Source organism: Archocentrus centrarchus, chromosome 12, assembly GCF_007364275.1.
Source record: "Archocentrus centrarchus isolate MPI-CPG fArcCen1 chromosome 12, fArcCen1, whole genome shotgun sequence".
NCBI classification, from domain to species: Eukaryota; Metazoa; Chordata; class Actinopteri; order Cichliformes; family Cichlidae; genus Archocentrus; species Archocentrus centrarchus.
In genome coordinates this window covers 6,051,464-6,069,967 of record NC_044357.1, presented here as the reverse complement: position 1 = coordinate 6,069,967, position 18,504 = coordinate 6,051,464, and the positions used below count along the sequence as shown (strand labels likewise).

General features: G+C 38.5%; 1 protein-coding gene across 2 annotated transcripts; it reads right to left on the bottom strand.

Annotated features, from left to right (window-relative positions):
- Window positions 1-4,517: 4,517 nt before the first annotated feature.
- Window positions 4,518-18,048, bottom strand: aif1l (allograft inflammatory factor 1-like). Of its 2 annotated transcripts, none has more exons than XM_030742935.1 (6): window positions 17,902-18,048; window positions 17,641-17,702; window positions 15,814-15,880; window positions 10,833-10,874; window positions 9,156-9,321; window positions 4,518-6,004 (listed from the first exon to the last, which is right to left on the bottom strand). In XM_030742935.1, exons 1-6 carry the CDS (start codon window positions 17,918-17,920, stop codon window positions 5,917-5,919), a joined length of 444 nt encoding a protein of 147 aa, XP_030598795.1. In that variant the 5' UTR covers window positions 17,921-18,048; the 3' UTR covers window positions 4,518-5,916. The 2 variants fall into 2 exon arrangements, with proteins under 2 accessions (XP_030598795.1, XP_030598796.1); XM_030742936.1 differs by lacking the exon at window positions 17,902-18,048 and adding an exon at window positions 13,772-13,853.
- Between the last annotated feature and the right edge of the window lie 456 nt (window positions 18,049-18,504).

Sequence of the window (18,504 nt, the reverse complement as noted above, 5' to 3'; positions counted from 1 at the left end):
CCTTCAAATGCTCTCCGTAAGCTCCAAAATCAAAGAGCGATTATCACCGCTTCATGTTTTAAGCTCGTTTTACCTGAAAAATGTGTAGACAAAATCAGAGCCAGAAAGTGAACGGAGAAAAAATGTGCGTTAAACATTTATGAGATAGTTAAATTAGGTATAAGAGACAAGTAAGTTATGGTGTCCCCAAGCAAATACTATAGGAACTCAGGATCAAGTCAGCAGTTCTCTGTCAATATAAAAAGCTTCTTTCGCCTGGTCCCTAATTGGGCACTATTTTTGTCAGTCATGCAGTTTAAATGCCTCATAAAAAGACTTTAAGAACTGGTAAAATACCATGAGGATTATAAAAAAGGGAGTTACATATCTCACACAGCATGCAATACATTCATAAAGTGCACTAAGTTTCATAAGAATTTGTGGCCATAATGGTCTCAAATATATTTCCAGTGCCTTGTTACCAGCATAAAAAGTATAAACCAGAGTGGCACTCCAGTCCAAAAATGTTAAAATGAAATGCCACTTCAACGAGGACAAATTAGACAGGCTTACTGAATGCATGGATGGCACAATCCACACTTATACGTATAAATCATATAAATCATATATACTTAAATCATACAGCCCATGTGAAGGGATATTTTTAAAGGCAGACAGTGCACAGCTGACACTTTGGAAGCAGAACGCTCAGTGTGATGAATGAACCAGCAAACTGCTGAAATATGACTCCTGCTTCATAATTTATGCTGTGCAAACATCACATTGAAATGAGTCACAGCCTTTAGATCAGTAAATATAGTTCAATTGTGTTGTGTTGCAGTGATTATATAATGCAACAAAACAACACAATCATAGTACATAATTCTTTCCTTTATACTATTCAGTTCTGCAGCATGACAAATGCAATTGATAGCTGCAGTTTTAGGCTGTTATTTACGAGGTGGATATATATTTTTTCCATCATGGCACACTGCTATACTTGTTGTATTTATTGTTAAATGGTGCAAAATTTTGAAAAGTTTCAAAGGTAAATATGGCAGCTTAAAAGCAGAAGGAACACTCAACTGTCTACAGAGACAAAGATTTGTACAATATTCATGGGAACAGGACTTCAAAACAATTGTAAATATTAATTCTATTTAGAGGAAAGAGAGTGAAATCTGTTAAATACTTGCTAGAAAATATTTCCAGTGGTGAGATTTTACATTATGACAAACCTGTAATCTCCCAGAGAAAGAAAAAAATGTTTCGAATAGTACAATTAGTTCTCCAGCAACAGAGAGAAAACGACAGTTTGACCTTGCTGTGTAGTCTGACTACAAAACTTTGTGAATTTTGAAAAGAACCACCCCTACTGTACCTCCAGCCTGGAAGAGTGAAAATGCCCACAGACATGCACTGCATATCAATGAACTGGTCAGGAGGAGAAAAACTCCTCACTGACAGTAATGCATGGCCACATAGATTATGGTGAAAGGCTCTAAGGGATGTCAAGGGTCATATTTACAGCCCTTTGTGATTACCTGTGCGCATATATATATATATATATATATATATATATATATATATATATATATATACTGGTAACAGAGAAGTCTTTTGCATTTTTGATTAAAGTGACATAAATGATTGATTTATTATCAGTTTGGTTATTAAACTAATCATTACAGCTATATACTACAGGTTGCCAGACACAAGCATCACAGTATCTGAGGGTCATTAAGGAGGGTAAATTGGCTGTGTTTGTAAAGTAATGAATGGATTACCTTTGAGTGGAAGTGATAGACAATCAAAGTTTTGTAAACTTTGACAGGTGTTTATGTGTCCTTGGAGACATTTTGTACAACAATGTTAAGGCAGTGCAAACTACACTGTGAAAGATGATTTGTGTCCAATAATTCATTGGCATTGCAGATGGCGTTATCCTGTCACATGTCTGCCTCTAGTTTCACAGTATAGCTATCCATCTCTGAGCCGTAGAGACGTGAATGCCCAAATTCTTTTACAGCAGCAACATCTTATGGTTGAATGTCAGTCTTGTTGTTTTTTGTTTCATTTTTCTTTACTGTGAATAAGTGAACAAGCTTCTCAACACTCACAGTTAAGTTAGGGATTTTTTTTTTTTACATTTTTGGTGACCTTGACTTTTGACTTTGAAAATGAAATCATATGTTCTCGGGCCCCTAAGGAATATTTCTGCAGTTTCATCAGTGTTGCTCATAGTCAGACAGACAAACAAACGGGGTGGGGGTGGGGTGGGGTGGGGTGAAAACATCACCTCCCTCCACCTATCTCTGGGCGAGGTAATTACATCAGATTTATAATGTGGTTTCTAACTAGAAAGGTTCAAACAAAGCAGAGCAACTAACCAAGTTTCTCAAAGGTTGAATGGTTCTGTGTATTTCTGTGGATGTTTAACTAGTTACAGTCTGTTGGTTCATTACACACCAGCTCAGGAGCCACAGCTCTGTGTTTCTGCAAAAAGCTTTCAAACTATAAAGCAGAGTCAATGTCTGCTTGATTATAGTAGAAAAAACAATTATAGAGGCTTATATGTGAGTTTTGCTTTTATATCACTAGTTGTCCCCTTGTTAAAGGGCATATTATTAGGGACAGATTCAGAAGTTATTAGGAAGTGGTCCTCAGTAATACTTGCATGCTATTTGCTGCTGCTTTGCTTGAAATAACACTTTTCTTATATCTGATAATGGTATTAATGCAGACCAAACAGCTGCAGCTAGATTTGAACTATAATTTTATTAAAAATGAAAATGTTTGGGTTGCACACACATCGGTTTAACACTTTTGTTGTTGTTTTTTATTACCAGTGAAGGATTGAAGCCATGACATATCACTGACTGTCCAATAGATGGCGATGTCTGTGCAAGAGCTGCTGATGAATGTGCTGCTTTGTTGCCCTGCAGTGCCCCACATCCTGCAAACACACAGCTAAAGCAGAATAAATCATGGCAAATGTATAAAAAACAATATTTGGTGTGAGAGTGAGACAGTGAAGTAAGTGAAGGGAAGCCTGATTGTGGCACACTACAAAAACCAGACCAACATTTTTCATCTGAGGTTTTGAAAAAGCAAGAACAAGCAACAAAAAGGGACAAAAATAGTTCTGTTGTTGAAGACCTAAAATGGGCCTGTGGATCAGTGTCTTCAAAGAGAAACCCAGCATCTTCCTCCACTATGCCTCCCTAAGCTTCTGACAGTTTATTACATGCAACAGTGGTTATCATTTTAATTACAGACAGGCTTATTATAATCCCACTGGGCCCGCCTGTTTGCATGGCTGTTAAAGTATTGCTCATTATCCTCTACACTATTCCACACTGAGGTAATTGCTCTTTCACTTAACGGGGAAAGTGAATGGCCCTCACATTTCATGCACAGTGGGTGACATGTTCAAACCAATTAAAGGGACTGTTGACACGCACCTGTTTACCTTTTCATGAAAACAAGCAACATGAAACGCCTGCGAGAAAAAAATAAGTAATACACTGAAACAATGGACCACCTAGTATGTACAGCCAGATTCTTTCACAATACTTACCATTGTTTGGGAGATGATCGTGTAATATGGAGACTGACATCTCACAAACAGCTATCAGTTTTATGTATATTTATCAGAACAAAGGCCAAAGATGTGCCCCAATCTTGCGTATTGAAAACTCCCACTTTAATGGTTCGACAATCTTTATGACTGTGGTGCTCTCTGCCAGTCAAGGCCACTCCCATCTGAATATACTGTGGAGAGATAAAATTAACATTACTGCATCAACCTCTGTCCCTGTCAGATTGTTATTATAACACTGAACATCTGCATTGAAAGTGATCAAAAGTGCAGACTTTCAGCTGTAATTCAGAGTTTCAGAAAACATTGACTGTTTAGGAATTACAGCCATCTTTATACAGTCTCCCATTTTCTAACAGTCTAACATAATTCTAAATCTAAGGATTCATTTTAATACCTTAGTTTTGTCTTGAGTAACTGAAATGCATGCTCTACTGGGTTGACATCAGGTAAGTGACTTGTCCTTTGAAAAATATCCCATTTCTTGGGCTGCTTTTGCAGATTGCTTTGGCTCATGACCCACTTATCCTGATCAGTTGTGCAGCATTTGGCTGAAACTGAGCAGCATACAGACCTGTACACTTCAGAATCCATCCTGAACTGTACAGGTCTATATGCTGGTCTATAAGATACGTTTATCAGCATTCACATCATCAGTGAACACTAGTGACCAGTTATACTGGCAGCCATACATGCCCATGCATGACAGATGATGTGCTACAATTTGGATGTGAAAATGGTTAATGCAATACTTTTGTTGGACCCTTTTAATTCAATTACTCCTTCATTGTTTAAAATCCACTGTAATATTGTAAAGAGGCACAATTACAAAAACTGCATCACTGTTTGAGTACTTACAGAGCTACCTATATGAAACTTGTTAAAAACCCAAACTCACTACTTTAAGATAGTTCTTGTCAAGTGAACAACTCAACAGGCCAGTGTAAGAAGACTTTTAATTGCTTTGGTGTCTGCAAAACAATGTGTATCTTAACAGCACTAAATATGTAAAATAACTACCAGATGAAAGACAAAGTATAAGGTGTAAAACAAGTTATGCGTCATAATACCAATTTCACAGTATATACTGTTTGCTAAAAGAACATTGATACTGGAGAGACAAACACAGAGGAATAAATTACTTAATTTGTAGGACAAGAAACCATGTTAAAGATAAGTGGCTGGCTTATGGAACAATACAAGGAAGACAGATAAAGACAAAATCACCCAATACCAGGTTACATTTTTTCAGTGGCATACAAAATAATGGTCAGAAAAGGGAAAAACAAAAAAACAAAACAAAAAAATCCACTACATGTGAACTTCACTCTCTCAGAATATTGTGGAAACCAGTAACAAAAACCCATAAACAGACATTATTAAAACTCTCAAAGACTAAATGACAGTATTTCATGGTTTTCTTTATATGCTAAAAGGACTGCTCGAACTGAACAACTGTGCACACGCCCCTCTTCTTCAACCTATGTAAGCTCTACAGTACATGCATGTTGAGGCACTTGGAAAGAATATGATTGTACTATGTAATAAATTATGTACATTTGTTCTGCTTGTGTGCCTGTAAATCTAATTTCATCCAAAATGACCAGGTGCTTAGCCTAACAGATTCAAATTGAGTCATATTAGCTGCTCTTCAAGCCATAGTGTGACTGCATATTCACAAATCAAGCACACACGTACACTGCTGTTTATCATACCATGAGGTGGGAATGATAACTTGGTTACTCATTCCAGATCAGCACTTCAGCTCAAAAGGGTTGTAGACTCAGGAAGTGGGCTGGTCCTAAAATCTCTGGCACCTGATCTAAAGCGAAGATGTTGACCAAGATAAGCCTGGCAGGAATGCATGAAAGGACTACTGAGAAGAGTGCAAAATGTGCTGGAAAAACCACTCATTTTCCTTGTGCTTCTCCAAAAGCATACTGCTCCAAATCATTCAAATTAATGTGTCCAAAAAAAAAAAAAAAAAAAAAAAGAAAACATGGAAGCAAAAGAGACCTGTGGAGAATTTTGAGTATTCCCTCAAAATACAACCATGAAATACACACTACAAATTTTTAACTCATCAAGCAAATTACATGTTACCATTATCACCGCTACATTTTAATTAAAGGAGACAAAAGAGGAATAAAAAATATTCACAGTCAAACAATTTTAGTGAGTTTTGGGCTCAGTCTTTCAAACAACAGAAACCTTGCACACATATATTCACAAAATGACGTTCTCGATCACTGGTCCCACATGAATACGACACTCCACGTTATTCCACATAACTATTGATGGTCCCTCTGCTCCTCTAGCAGCACGGAGGCTGACACTTAAGGCAGGCTAGCGATGTCCCGCTTTGGAGGGGGTCCTGCTGGCTTGCAGGGAGAGCCACTGGCTTTGTCTTCAAAAATTAAAACTCTGTGGAGAGAGAGGAGTCATGTAATGTTAAAATCTCACACACAATATCACCATTTAATGTTAGTTAGGTCCATCACAGGGCTAACAGAGTTAACAGAGCTGCATTTACAGTTTGTTGTCACCATTAGTTTATGTATTATTCAACATTAATAAATAAATTGCTTGGTGTAATGTAATATATATATAGCCCTGTTATTGTTTCTTCAAGCTGAGATCCTCAGATATCTTGGTTTGCATGACCATGCTAGCCCAATTCAATTTCTTGTTGATGTCAGAGGAGGATGGCCAGACCGCTTTGAGCTGACAGGAAGGCAACAGTAACACAAATATAGCATGCAGAAGAGCATCTCTGAATGCACATGTCAAGCCTTGATGGAGAAGGGCTACAGCAGCAGAGGACCATTCCTGGTAGCTAAGAACAGGAAACTGCTCACCAAAATTAGCTAATAGAAGAGTGGAAAACATTGCCTGGTCTGAGTCTCTGGTCTGATGATTTCTGCAACATTTGGATGATAGGGTCAGAATTTGGTATAAACAACATGAAAGCATGGATCCATCCTGCCTTGTTTCAACAGAACAAGCTGGTGGACATGCAATAGTGTGGTGGATATTTTCTTGGCACACGTGGTGCCCCTTAGTACCAACTGAGGATCTTTCAAACACCAGAGTACTGTTGCTGACTTGTCTATTTTTTGACCACACATCTTCTAATGGCTGCTTCCAGCAAGATAACTTGTCAAGTCAAAGCTCAAATAATCTCAAACTGGGTTTCTGAACATGACAAACATGACCCCCACAATCACCAGATCTCAATCCAATATAGCCCTTTTGAGATGTGGTGGAACAGGAGACTCATATTATAGATGTGCAGCTGACAAATCTGCAGCAACTGTGTGACGCTATCATGACCTAATAAAGTGCCTCGTGAGTGTACATGTTACATAAATATAAAAATATAAACACAGAAACTTGGGATGTTGCCTTCAGCACCATGAAGAGCGGCACAAAGACAGTAAAATATAAATTTAGATGTAAATTAGAAAGGCAGATTATAGATGGTGAGAGTAAGCAGCAGCTGAGCAATCAGTGAAAGGAATGCAATGAAGGGAAACCACAAAAGGACCGAGGGGAACAGTGGTTCAGGCTGGACATAGAGCGAGCAATCTCACAAGAGCTATTCAGAGCGAATGCCTGCCTTTAACTTCCTTTTTTGGAAAACTCTGCAAAGCTCCAGTAAGCTCATAAGGAGTAATGATCCCAGTGACGAAACAAGCACTCAGCAATTCAAACTCTGGCACATCCCTCTGTCAACCACTCTCACTCATTGTTCTTCACACTTCAACTTGTCTGCTATTCTGTCCGTCAGAACTAATATTCAATTACAGTAACTACTGCCAAATTATTGACTAATGCTATAAATGTCCTGCTTTTGAATGAGTATAATGGTCACTACAGATTGAACTGAATAGTTTATCATCATTGTTGTTGGTTTCATGTTCTGTCACCATATTGATTTGGGAATTCTACTATGATAAGCACACAACTGCATTTTTGCTTTAGTAAATAGATAGAGACTATTTTTGACAGGATCACACAGTTTATTTTAAAAGTGGTTGAGGTGGGGCATACTTGAATGCTTTAGACTGAATTCTGCCATCAAAGATTGTCAATAGTTTCAAAAGGAGCAACTCTCATGGACATGCTTGTGTAGCCAGACGGGCTGCCACAACATCGTTTTGTCTGCTCAGTGTTATGGCAGCTGGTATATGTTGTGTAACAACTGCTATTTTATCTACTGAAGACACTTATCTCTTCACAGAGCAATTTCTTCTTTGCTGCTCTCCTGTAGGACCTTTAACAAATCACCATATGGCTCATTTGTCAATCAAAATCTTGGTCAAACAAATTACACACTAACTGAGCACAATTGTGGAGCCTGGCCTCATTCATTGCCCCCTAATTGCAGCTAAAAATCAATTGTTGTCCTGCCAAATGCTTTGAATAACACTATTCCAAAGCAGTTCTGTGGCCCCAGCTTCTCCCTCCCATATCCTCTCTCTAAAGACAAAAACAACACACAAGAGAGGCTTTGTAGACCTTTGCTGTTATCAGCAGGTCCAGTAGGTTGCCACTTGAAGCTGAAAATACACACACACACCAAAGAAAAACTACAGGGAGTTAAATGTACAATTACTTTCATTTTTCTGCAGAAGAATACATGTATTACATACATCACAAAATGTAGACAACTGAAACAAAATACCGATGATCAAAATAATACAAATGTGAGCTTTTTCTTAAATACAACAATCTTACTAGAATACTAGCAAGCAGACAAGAGAGGCGGGAAGGGAATTAAACACTTATAAACAGCAGCTGTGGGATTATGGGATACACTTTTGAATAACATTTGAGCGCCAAGAAGGAAACACTATGCATTTTCTCTGCTTGGTGTTTTTTGGGATTATAAGATTTGTCTGCTAAAGGGTCCAGCCAGCTTAGTCCAGCAGAGCTGACACACAGTAACCATTACTGGCTCTGGCTCCTGTAGGCTGACCTAGTGCAAGACTGCTATAAAAGGCTTACACGGGCTCCACTAAACCATTTCAAAAAGGTGAGAATATCTCACTTCATCCAGCAAGGAACACTGAAAAATTATAAATACATAATCTAAAGACAATATTTCAATTTGTAAAAGGTAAATTTTATTGAGAATATGCTGAGTTTTTGTGGTTTTGTCGGGCCTATGCAACTGTAAGTGGTTAATTAGCCTATTATCAGTTACATCAGTACAGGATCCCAGCTACAGAGAGGGATGAGTTGACTATGGATAGGCTACAGAGATGGGTTTTGTTATCATGCTGATTAACAACCAATGCAGCATGTGGGCTGTGACATCATCCCCTGGCATCCCTGCACCCCCTGCTGTTTAAAGCAGCAATTGGCTGACAAGGCACACAACACCTATCCTCTTTATTAGGCACGTGAACACACACAGTGAACCAGTATATATTAATTAATAATTTAACCCCCCCCCCCCCCGCCCCCCTAAACAGGATAAGCGGAAGAGATGCTGCTGAATGGACAGACGGACAATTTGTCTTCCAACACACACACACACACACGCACACACGCACACATGTTTACTTACAATTTGAGCACAGCTGAGCGTTTGCCGAGCATCATCTTGACAAAGTCCCTGTAGTTGATGGTGTTGCTGCTGCTGCCACCGGTCACCTCCACAATCATTTTTTTTAACTCCAAATGGGTCTTGGGCACCCCCAGCTTCTCCATCATCCGCTTGAGACCCATCAGATCTGAGACAAGATGGAGTTGACAAATGGATCCACGATTAAAAAGGAAAAGGTGAATTGTGTCCCCATTTATCTATGTGCAAGTTTATCTTATCCACAAACACACAATGGGAAAAAAACCTTTCAAAATGCTTATTATCAACATCTTACTCTGAAAGTTCAAATTACCTATCACAAAGAGTTCTACTCTGCCTCTATAACAGTTGTACAATGTCCAATAAGAAACATAACCCTGACATCATAAACGTTTCTTCGTTTATGATGGCAGGGTTATCAAACCTGCGTAACATGCTGGAGGTGTAGGGTATGAAAGATGGAGCATTTAGAAAAAAGGGATGTTGCAATGAAAGATGTTCTAGACTTTCCAGAAGGGAAATGGAAGATTCAGTGTGCTTTCAGTTTTCCTGGCAGCTGTACTCAGCATCGGGGAAGCTCAAGGCAAATTAAAAACTCTGCTCTGACTATTCTTTTTAATCTGTCTCTTGAGAGTGCTCTGATATTATGGAAGTGTAATATTAAGTTATAATAACTATCCTTAAGAAAATTACTTAAAAGAAAAATTAAAGACGACTGAATTTTGTCCCACTGTTAATCTATTTGACTATAAAATAAGTGATAGTTTGCCAAATCCTTGAATGAAGAACTGAATATGAACAGAGTTAATCAGAAAAAATAGCAAGCAAAAGAAGAATATAGGGCCTTGCTAGTACATAGCTCTGTGAGGTACAATGACTTCCACTTATCCTTATGTGGAGTAATAACATGTCAACAAAAAAAAAAGGCAATTTTTAGCTTGTTTTCCCCATTATATTAATATTGTTAGAGATTATTATTAGAGTTCATGCTGGCAACTCTGTACTTTTTAGAATAAGTGTGCAGGTGTGGAGAAGCTGCAATGATCTACAATCTTAAAACTAGGATAAAAAGGAAGGTGGCATTTCTGTTGGTGTCTGTTTTGAATTAGAGCTTAACTTAACTATGGCTTTGCAGAAACTTAAAGTTTAGGAGAAGAGATAAACTATTGTTTCACCAGATCAATGAAAGACTCGGCTGCGCTCTCTCACCAGTGAGCTGCTGTGTTTTTTGTGTTTGGGGCTCACAATATTCATATGGAAATCCAATATTAATTATGGGGTATCACAGAACTAAATATGGCCCAACATCAGAGATATTTCACTGACTGGGGAAAACAAACAAACAAACAAACAAAAAAAAAATACAGCTTGTTTTGTAGAACATGCAGCAGTTTCTTTCAGGGGTTGCCAACAGATCTTGGATCCTGACTGACACTACAGTTGCCCTCACACCTGTTCAAAAACCAAAGGGCTTCCACAACAGCTTACAGTATAGTCTCACTTTACATGCAGGACAGAGCCATGAAACATGAGCCTGTTCAAATCCTGCACTCACGGGGGTTAGACAACACACACAGTATTAATTACTGCTCCCTCGTGTTGACATTGTTTGGAATGACAGTTGTTATCTGGGTGGTTTTATGGGTGCTTATTACTCACCAATTTCTCCTTGGTCATTCAGGTCAAACTCAGCATATTTATCTGCAAAACAAACACAGGAGATTACTAACAGTGGTAATTCAGTCTCAACTTTCAGTCACTCACTCACACACACACACACACACACACACACACACACACACACACACACACACACACACACACACACACACACACACACACACACACACACACACACACAAAACCCTCCAAAGAGCATATAACATGTCAGCAAAACAGCACACTCAGCCCAATGATCTCACTATCTTACACTGACAGCTGACCTAGCAAAGACACAAACAGCTGATAATGACAGGTGGGTTTTTGTGTGTGTGTGTGTTTTCCCATGTATGTGAGCAGGAAGCAAGCAACTGGGCAGCTTCAGGGATTGGCCATGGAGGGCAGATAAACAGTCAGAAGGTCAGGAAGTTAAAATAGTACTTGAAGTTTAAACAGAGCTATCAAGAGTGAAAACAAAGAAGTTTGGACCCTAACCCCTACAGTAACACACTACATCACCAAGCATGGCAACGTGCAGACAATTCACAAACTGCAAACTGATTCCACACATTCACCCTAAAGCATAAAAGGTTGTAATTAGTGTAGATTCAAGACATTAACAATCCACTCTGCCACTGTTTAAACACACTACATTAACAACTACTCATGAATTAATTGTATGCTGCAGCTGAAGAACAAAACAACCTAATATCTGTGTTATAGCTCTCATACATCCAAGTCTATTCTCAGACCAAATGTAAAGTCTTTTTTTAATTAGCATAGAGTAACACTCACCATCAGTAAAAAGTTCTGAATTTTGTTTTGTTGAATAAACTTTTTTTGTAATGCTGAAAAAGGAAATGTTCATCTATGATGGTGAATAATGCTGTAAAATAGTTTTGGCAGTTTTGGAAAAATTATGATTTCCCAATAATATTGATCTTTGACCTTTTTGAATATAAATGTTCTTCATTTCATCCTGTCAGATATTTGTGTGAAATTCTGTAACAATTATCACAGGGATGGTTAAGAGGCCTTTTTTAAACATCATCATCATTTAATCATTTTACCTTGAGTCTAAGTGAACTACTGGGCCAAATCTGAGTGAAATCCCTCAAGAGATATCACAATTGTGAGAGTGGCACAGATGGAGGGACAGCCTGAAAACACAATGCCTCCAGCCACGGCTATAACAGAGGCATGAAAATCTCATCCAGAGCTGAAACAAGTGATTATTTTCATTGCTGATAATTCAGATACTCATTTTCTGTTTTTTCTTCTATAAAATAGCACAAAAATATCCAATATTTAACAATACAAAAAAAAAAAAAAGATGAAAAAAAGAAAAAGAAATGGAAGCCTTTTTTTCCAAGCTTGATCATTTTTAAACTGGGATGGAATGAAACGAAATGGGAGTGTCCTAAAGATTAGTTTTGCTATATAGTCTAATCTAAATGGTTTTACAACCACAGACAGCTTTAAGAATAAACAGCAAATATTAATCGCTGGATCTCCATTCATACCAATGAAGTGACTGCTTCTTTGAAATATCAGAAAGACATGTTTCTCCCTCTGCCTAAATTTCTCTGTTCCCTTTTCCCGGGAAGAGCACTTTAGTCAGATTACACTTGCTATTTCTGTCCCACAATGGGAGCTCTGTGTGTGTATTGGGAGGGACAGAGAGAGGGAACCGTGTTAGCTGTGTGAACCCATGGGGAGTGGGATAGGACAATGCTAACCCTGTTCGTAAACTCTGAGGAGTGGGCCTCCACACACACACACACACACACACACACAGCAGTTTCTGAGTGGGCCACTTGTCGTAGTGCAGCCTGTTGATCATCTGCAGCCACAGAAAGTGGCTCAGCTGAACAAAACTCAAGTCTGGTTCGTCCTGACCTGGTATTAGATTCTCAGCAAAGTCTTAACCATACTTTATTTTCTACTTTTCAATGACAGTCATAAAGAGGTCTAAGTTTGATTTAGTCTGAGTTGCTTGTTTGTCTACCACCCACGTACTCAGATCATCCAAAGGGAGTTTCCATTTAAAAAAAAAAAAAAGAAAAAAAAAAAAAAGGGCTTGCTGATAAAATAGCTGATAGCAGATGGCACCATCAATTAGCCTCTCTTTAGACAAAAATCCCCCACAACTTGTTTATTTTACATTTGTGTGTTCAAGAGTGAAAACAAAAACAACCCTATGAAGTTAATACTGAACTGTTAATGTTTTAATAATGTTTATATGACAAAAAAATAGTTTTTGGTTATACCAAAAAATAAATAAACTACATTTTTTTAAAAAGTGACGTGATTTAAGTAGTGCTCATGGTGTAGCTTATTAATCAGAAAACTTACTTATGACTTCAGCAATACAATGCTAGTTTTCCATACATTCATAAGCAGATTTGCCAAAATCTAACCAAATAAAGGCTATAAAGTTCAATGTTTATATGTTGCCAAGTGGCAGCAGCTAGCAGGTGAGCTAACATAGCATGGAGGAAGCTAACTTCAGACTGCATTTCACTCACTACAATCTGCCTTGTTGCATTTAAAATTCGTTTTAAATGTTTAGAAAACAAGATCTATGGTCTCCTCAAAAGCTCACTCACAGGGGTTTGATAATTTTAGCATTGTAACATCTGATGCTTTTGCCATCACATGTAACAATATCTGGGTATAAGGACAAGTTCCTCTAATATTTAGAAATAAATCTTGCTTTAATTTTTACTCTAAGGAAAAACTTGTGTAAGCTGCATTTTTGCCTATAATTGATTATGGTGATACACTGCATGCTTCCTCTTTAGTTCTTACAAATGCAAAGTCTGACTCACCATTGCATTCATTATGATTTGATGGCTTAGCCATCACTGACCACCTGAAGAAAACAGCACTGGTATATTTTCCTCTATAAAGACATTCTTGGTCAATCTCCAGTTTACCTCTGTATCCTCCTCTGTCCCGCATCAATCGTTATCAGCTACACTCCTCCTGCTTTTTGATGTTCCTAGAGTTCTGACAGATCTAGGAAAAAACAGCACTTTCTTACTGTGCACCTTGGACATGGAATCATTTACAGAAAGGCCTACATTTAAATATTATTTCATGCTACATAAACAGCTGCTCTTTATATGTTTGCAGGAGTTTTTTTTTTTTTTCTTACCTGCAAACTATAGTCAAGTGAGTTGACAGGACCCAAAAGCTCAGACTGAAAAAGCTGATGCTCTGGGTTTGCTTTAAGTCCATTATGTTTGGTCAGAGAGACATTATAGAAGCTAGAAGGATGTTATGCTACAGCTAAATATTATTTCACTTCACCTGTCCCTTGTAAACTGAGGTGAAGGAGAAACTAGAGTAACCTTAAATGACAGCAGTATGCAGCACCAACATTTTATTTTAACAGAAAATGTTGGTGTCAAGCCTGATGTTACCTTAAAGATAAGGGAGCGATTTCCAGTCTCTTCCACACAGTGATGAGTACAGCTTAATGATTTAAAACTGGTATTGTATGTATTGGAAATGGCAAAAGTTGGATGGGTGCAGCCCTACTGTTGAAGTAGCTAGTACTGTATTCTCCAGGTTGACTGGTGGATTGGTTGGTTGACATGCTCTCATTTGTCCAAACTGTCATTGGTTAGACAACTTCTGCTGTTACTCTTAGAAGGTGAAAATCACTACACCATAGCTTTTCAGGATTAACACATAATTTTTTTTTTTATGTACAACACTTGAGGCTTAGAGTGGGAACATTGGAGAATCAGTATTTTGTTTAATATGTTTGGTCTATGTTTCCATCCCGCATTTGGATATGAAACTTTATTTTTCATTGAAAAAGGAAACAAAATATCACGGTGGTAATTACTTGACACACTGCAGAGGCATGAGGCATATTAGTGTTATTCCTTATTAGTTAGTGTGCTGAAAGCACTGGTTGATAAAGCTTTATTTTCAGAGATCAATATAGGATCCAAGTGCACACTGGTCAGCTCTGAGACCATTATTTCTGTAAAGTAATTTGGTTAATATGATTTAATATGCTTCAAGCATTAGCTTTTCATGTTTATTTATAATTAATTTATGGAAATAAGGCCAGCAGCAGAGAGTACACGGTGGCTGATTAAGTTCATGTAGAGACCAACTGGTAAGAATAACTACATTCAAACAACGGTAGTGACACATGTCCAATAACTAACAAAACTCAAAATATCATTAGATTAATTTGAATATCCAAAATTCATGAAACAGATACTTGCCGCTGCTTTCGTGTAAACGTTAAAAATAGGGTATGTCTACATTTTTTCTTTCCATGTGATGGGTTGCATTGGGTTGATGTGGCTGGTAGTTAAAAGCAGTGTTAAGTAAGTTAAGTACTGACCTTTATGCCTCTGGAACAGTGTGGAATAGACAGAAAAAAAACAGCAAACCTCCCCGGACCTGGGTGCTGGATCCCATTTCTGTTTATATATTACTGCTCCATTTCCTCCAGCAAGCATACAGTGTAAGTAGGACACTGAAGCATATTTTTTTCCTCATTTCAATACTTATGCTCCTTATTAGAATAAATGGCATGGCCTTTTCTGTCTGGGATACTACAGATTCAAAAACTCACACTGACTGTAAAAAAAAAAAAATGGCGAGGAGTTCTTCAGTAAATCGTGTAGTTTTCATTATTCAGTAGCAATGTTTTTATTTTTGTTCCCAGGAGAAAGGAGTTTCCCAGGAAATTTCTCAATATTGTAACAACAAGCAGAGTCACGCCCCGGCACATTCCTACCGAGCCACTGAGGACTTGGCCTGACAAATCTTTTAGAGATCACAGCAATCTGTCTTCCCACAGAGAAAAACAAAATGCTGAGGACTAAGGGAAAATGTGTGTGTGTAGCCTGCCAAATACACAAATATTTAGGCTAAGACAAAAGCCAAGGAAAGACAGCCACACCACCACAGATAGCCATCAACTTATGGGAGGGGTGGATTTGCTTACTTTTGAAACCTTCCAACTTTTCAGCCAGGTCTTCTTCATCACTGTATTTCTGGTCTTCCAGGTATTCCTGAGACAAAGAAGAGGGGAGAACAAAACTGAAGGTGGTCTCAAAGGACAGGTTTTACAAGCTTAGATGAAACTGGGACTACTTAACTTCCCTGTGAGATTCCAACAGCCCGCACACAAATGGAAAGCTTTAAGTACATTAAATCTGATTGCGTCCTGTCAAAATATTCAACTGGCGAGGAATGACTCACAAGCTTAGAACTTTCTTCTCCCTTTACTGTCATTACTTATCACTGTGTTCATTAAGTGGAACACCTCACAGGGGTATAAAGCTGCCAGAAGGGAGCTACTAAAATGAAATTATAATGATGCAGCATGGCATGTGGGAGTCATCCGCGATCCTTGCAGAAAGAAGTGAGAGCCAGAATGGCAGAGCGTGCGGTTGTTCTCCATGTTGGCTTCTGTGTGTTGCTTTCAGTTAAGGGTAAAGAGGATAAACACTACAACTGGACGTTTATCAGGGATGCCTGACTCAGCTGTGCTGAATCATACCGCCATCATCCAAGCAGAAATGTCCTGTTAGTCACACCACATGTACGCAAGTAGATTTGAACAAGTGGAGTGCCAGTATGTGTGCCAGGAAAATCTATCAGGAATGGTTAAATGCAAATAAACACAGCTATATGGATTACACTGTAAATTTATAAGCAAATTACTCACTTTGAAATTGTTTTTGGTCATAATATGTAAGACAATAGTTACAGAACTTGCATGTCATGTTTTGTGCATCTTAAAAGTCCAAACCCCCAAAACAGTCGTAAATATGAGAGATGCAGTGATAACTTTGTTAACAGAAAACAAGGGGTCAGTTTTTTTTTTAATTAACTGCTTAATTAGCTTCAAGTTAAAATGTTCAAAGTGCTCATGCACAGAAGAACTTTTGCAATATTCCTGTGTTTCAGCTCATTAGTTCCTGTTTATTTCTTTTCTTAAACAGATGAATGATCCCCACATACAGAGCACTGCTGAGATTTCAGATTTCTAACCATAAGACGCACTCATGTTAATACAATGAAATGAAATGGATGTAAATGTACAAAAGAAAAAAGCCTGGATTTAATCACAGAATAACTGACATTTTTAGACAGAGCCGCTTAGGAAGCTGGAGTCATTTCTCTAATGAACAGATAAAGACTATCCAAGCCACTGTTGGGCACAGAAATGTCACTGCGCTCCCTCTTTGCAGCGACCTGCTTTCAATGTGACCGCAGCAGCGCGCTGATGACAGGCGACCAGCCAAAGCAGAGGAGAAAAACAGAGATTATACAGACATCTTGTTAATCTGTGCGAACTACTACGGCTATCTGACGAAGCACGTTAAACAAAGAGCTCACTGTTAACACCTGTTTCCTATCGGCACACGGAGCACAGCAGCGGTGGGATCGCCACACACGCGTTTTAAATGATTTCTCGATCGATATAATCAGGTCAGAGGGAGACGCTCACAGTCTGTAAGCACAGAGCTGAGTGACAGCATGCAACCATTCAACAAGTGCCCCCAGACCCTGCAGGAACGGGGGTGGGTGGGGGTGTCAATAAAATACATCACCAACAGCATGGGCATGGTGAGCTACAATACATGTGAATGGCATGTGAGATATTATTCACTGCACTCCTGAGGCGGTTAACTCGGAGCGCACTGAATCCTCCAAAACAAGGCCAAGGCCAAGTCAAGTGCACGCGAGCTCATTAAAATTCAAATTCCCGTGAACGTCAAGTGCCGTTAGAGAAGCTCGTGACAAATAAAGAGAACACGCGTACCTTGTTTATTTCTTCCAATTTTTGTCTTTGCTGCTCCTTTAACAGCCCAAAGGCTTTACCACCTGCAAGAAGAAGAAGAAAAGGAAAAAGAAAGAAAGTGAGGTTATTTTAAAAAATAGCTGGTTGGTACCGATACAGGCTTAGCCGGTCGGCCTCAGATACTCTATTGTAAAGACTAACGTTAAGCTGTAGCTAGCCACAGACACAAGCAGATGCCCGGGAAAACGAGGGAGGGCAGTCCGCTATGATTTTATTTATTACCTTGGACATTTGAAGGCATCCCGGAATTTTTCTGTGATGTTAAAATCCCGAAAATTAAAAAAAGAAATTTCCGAGCCAGAAGGCTGCCGCGACCGTCCACCTCCTATTTAGAGAATGGGCTCAATAAGGCCACTCACGGCACCGGCGTCAAGGCAGACGCAATTATGAACAGAACATCCGGTCAGCCCTTTCAAAATTAAACATTTTAAAAGGCTTCGCCCAAAGATTTAAGTTTTTGGCTTGCGTTGATGATAATTTTGATTAATTAATTGGTTGTTAAAATAATGTCACATATAGTAAGAAATGATTGCCGGGTTCCCAAAGCCCAGGGTGAGGTCCTTGACTTGCAAGACCAACCCAAAGATATACTATTTACAGAAACAATTATTTTTAAAAAACACTTATTTGCGTTTAACAGTTGCTGACAAATCATTTTCAATCCATTAACCATGTAACTTTCTACCTTAAAATTATGAAGGTGTAACAGTAAAGTAAAACGGTCTGTTTTAGATTTAGAAGAATGAATAAATACCTGATGCACCATTTACTCCATGTTTTTTCTTTCTAGATTTATCTTAATAAAGGTTTTCAAGCTCATTTTAT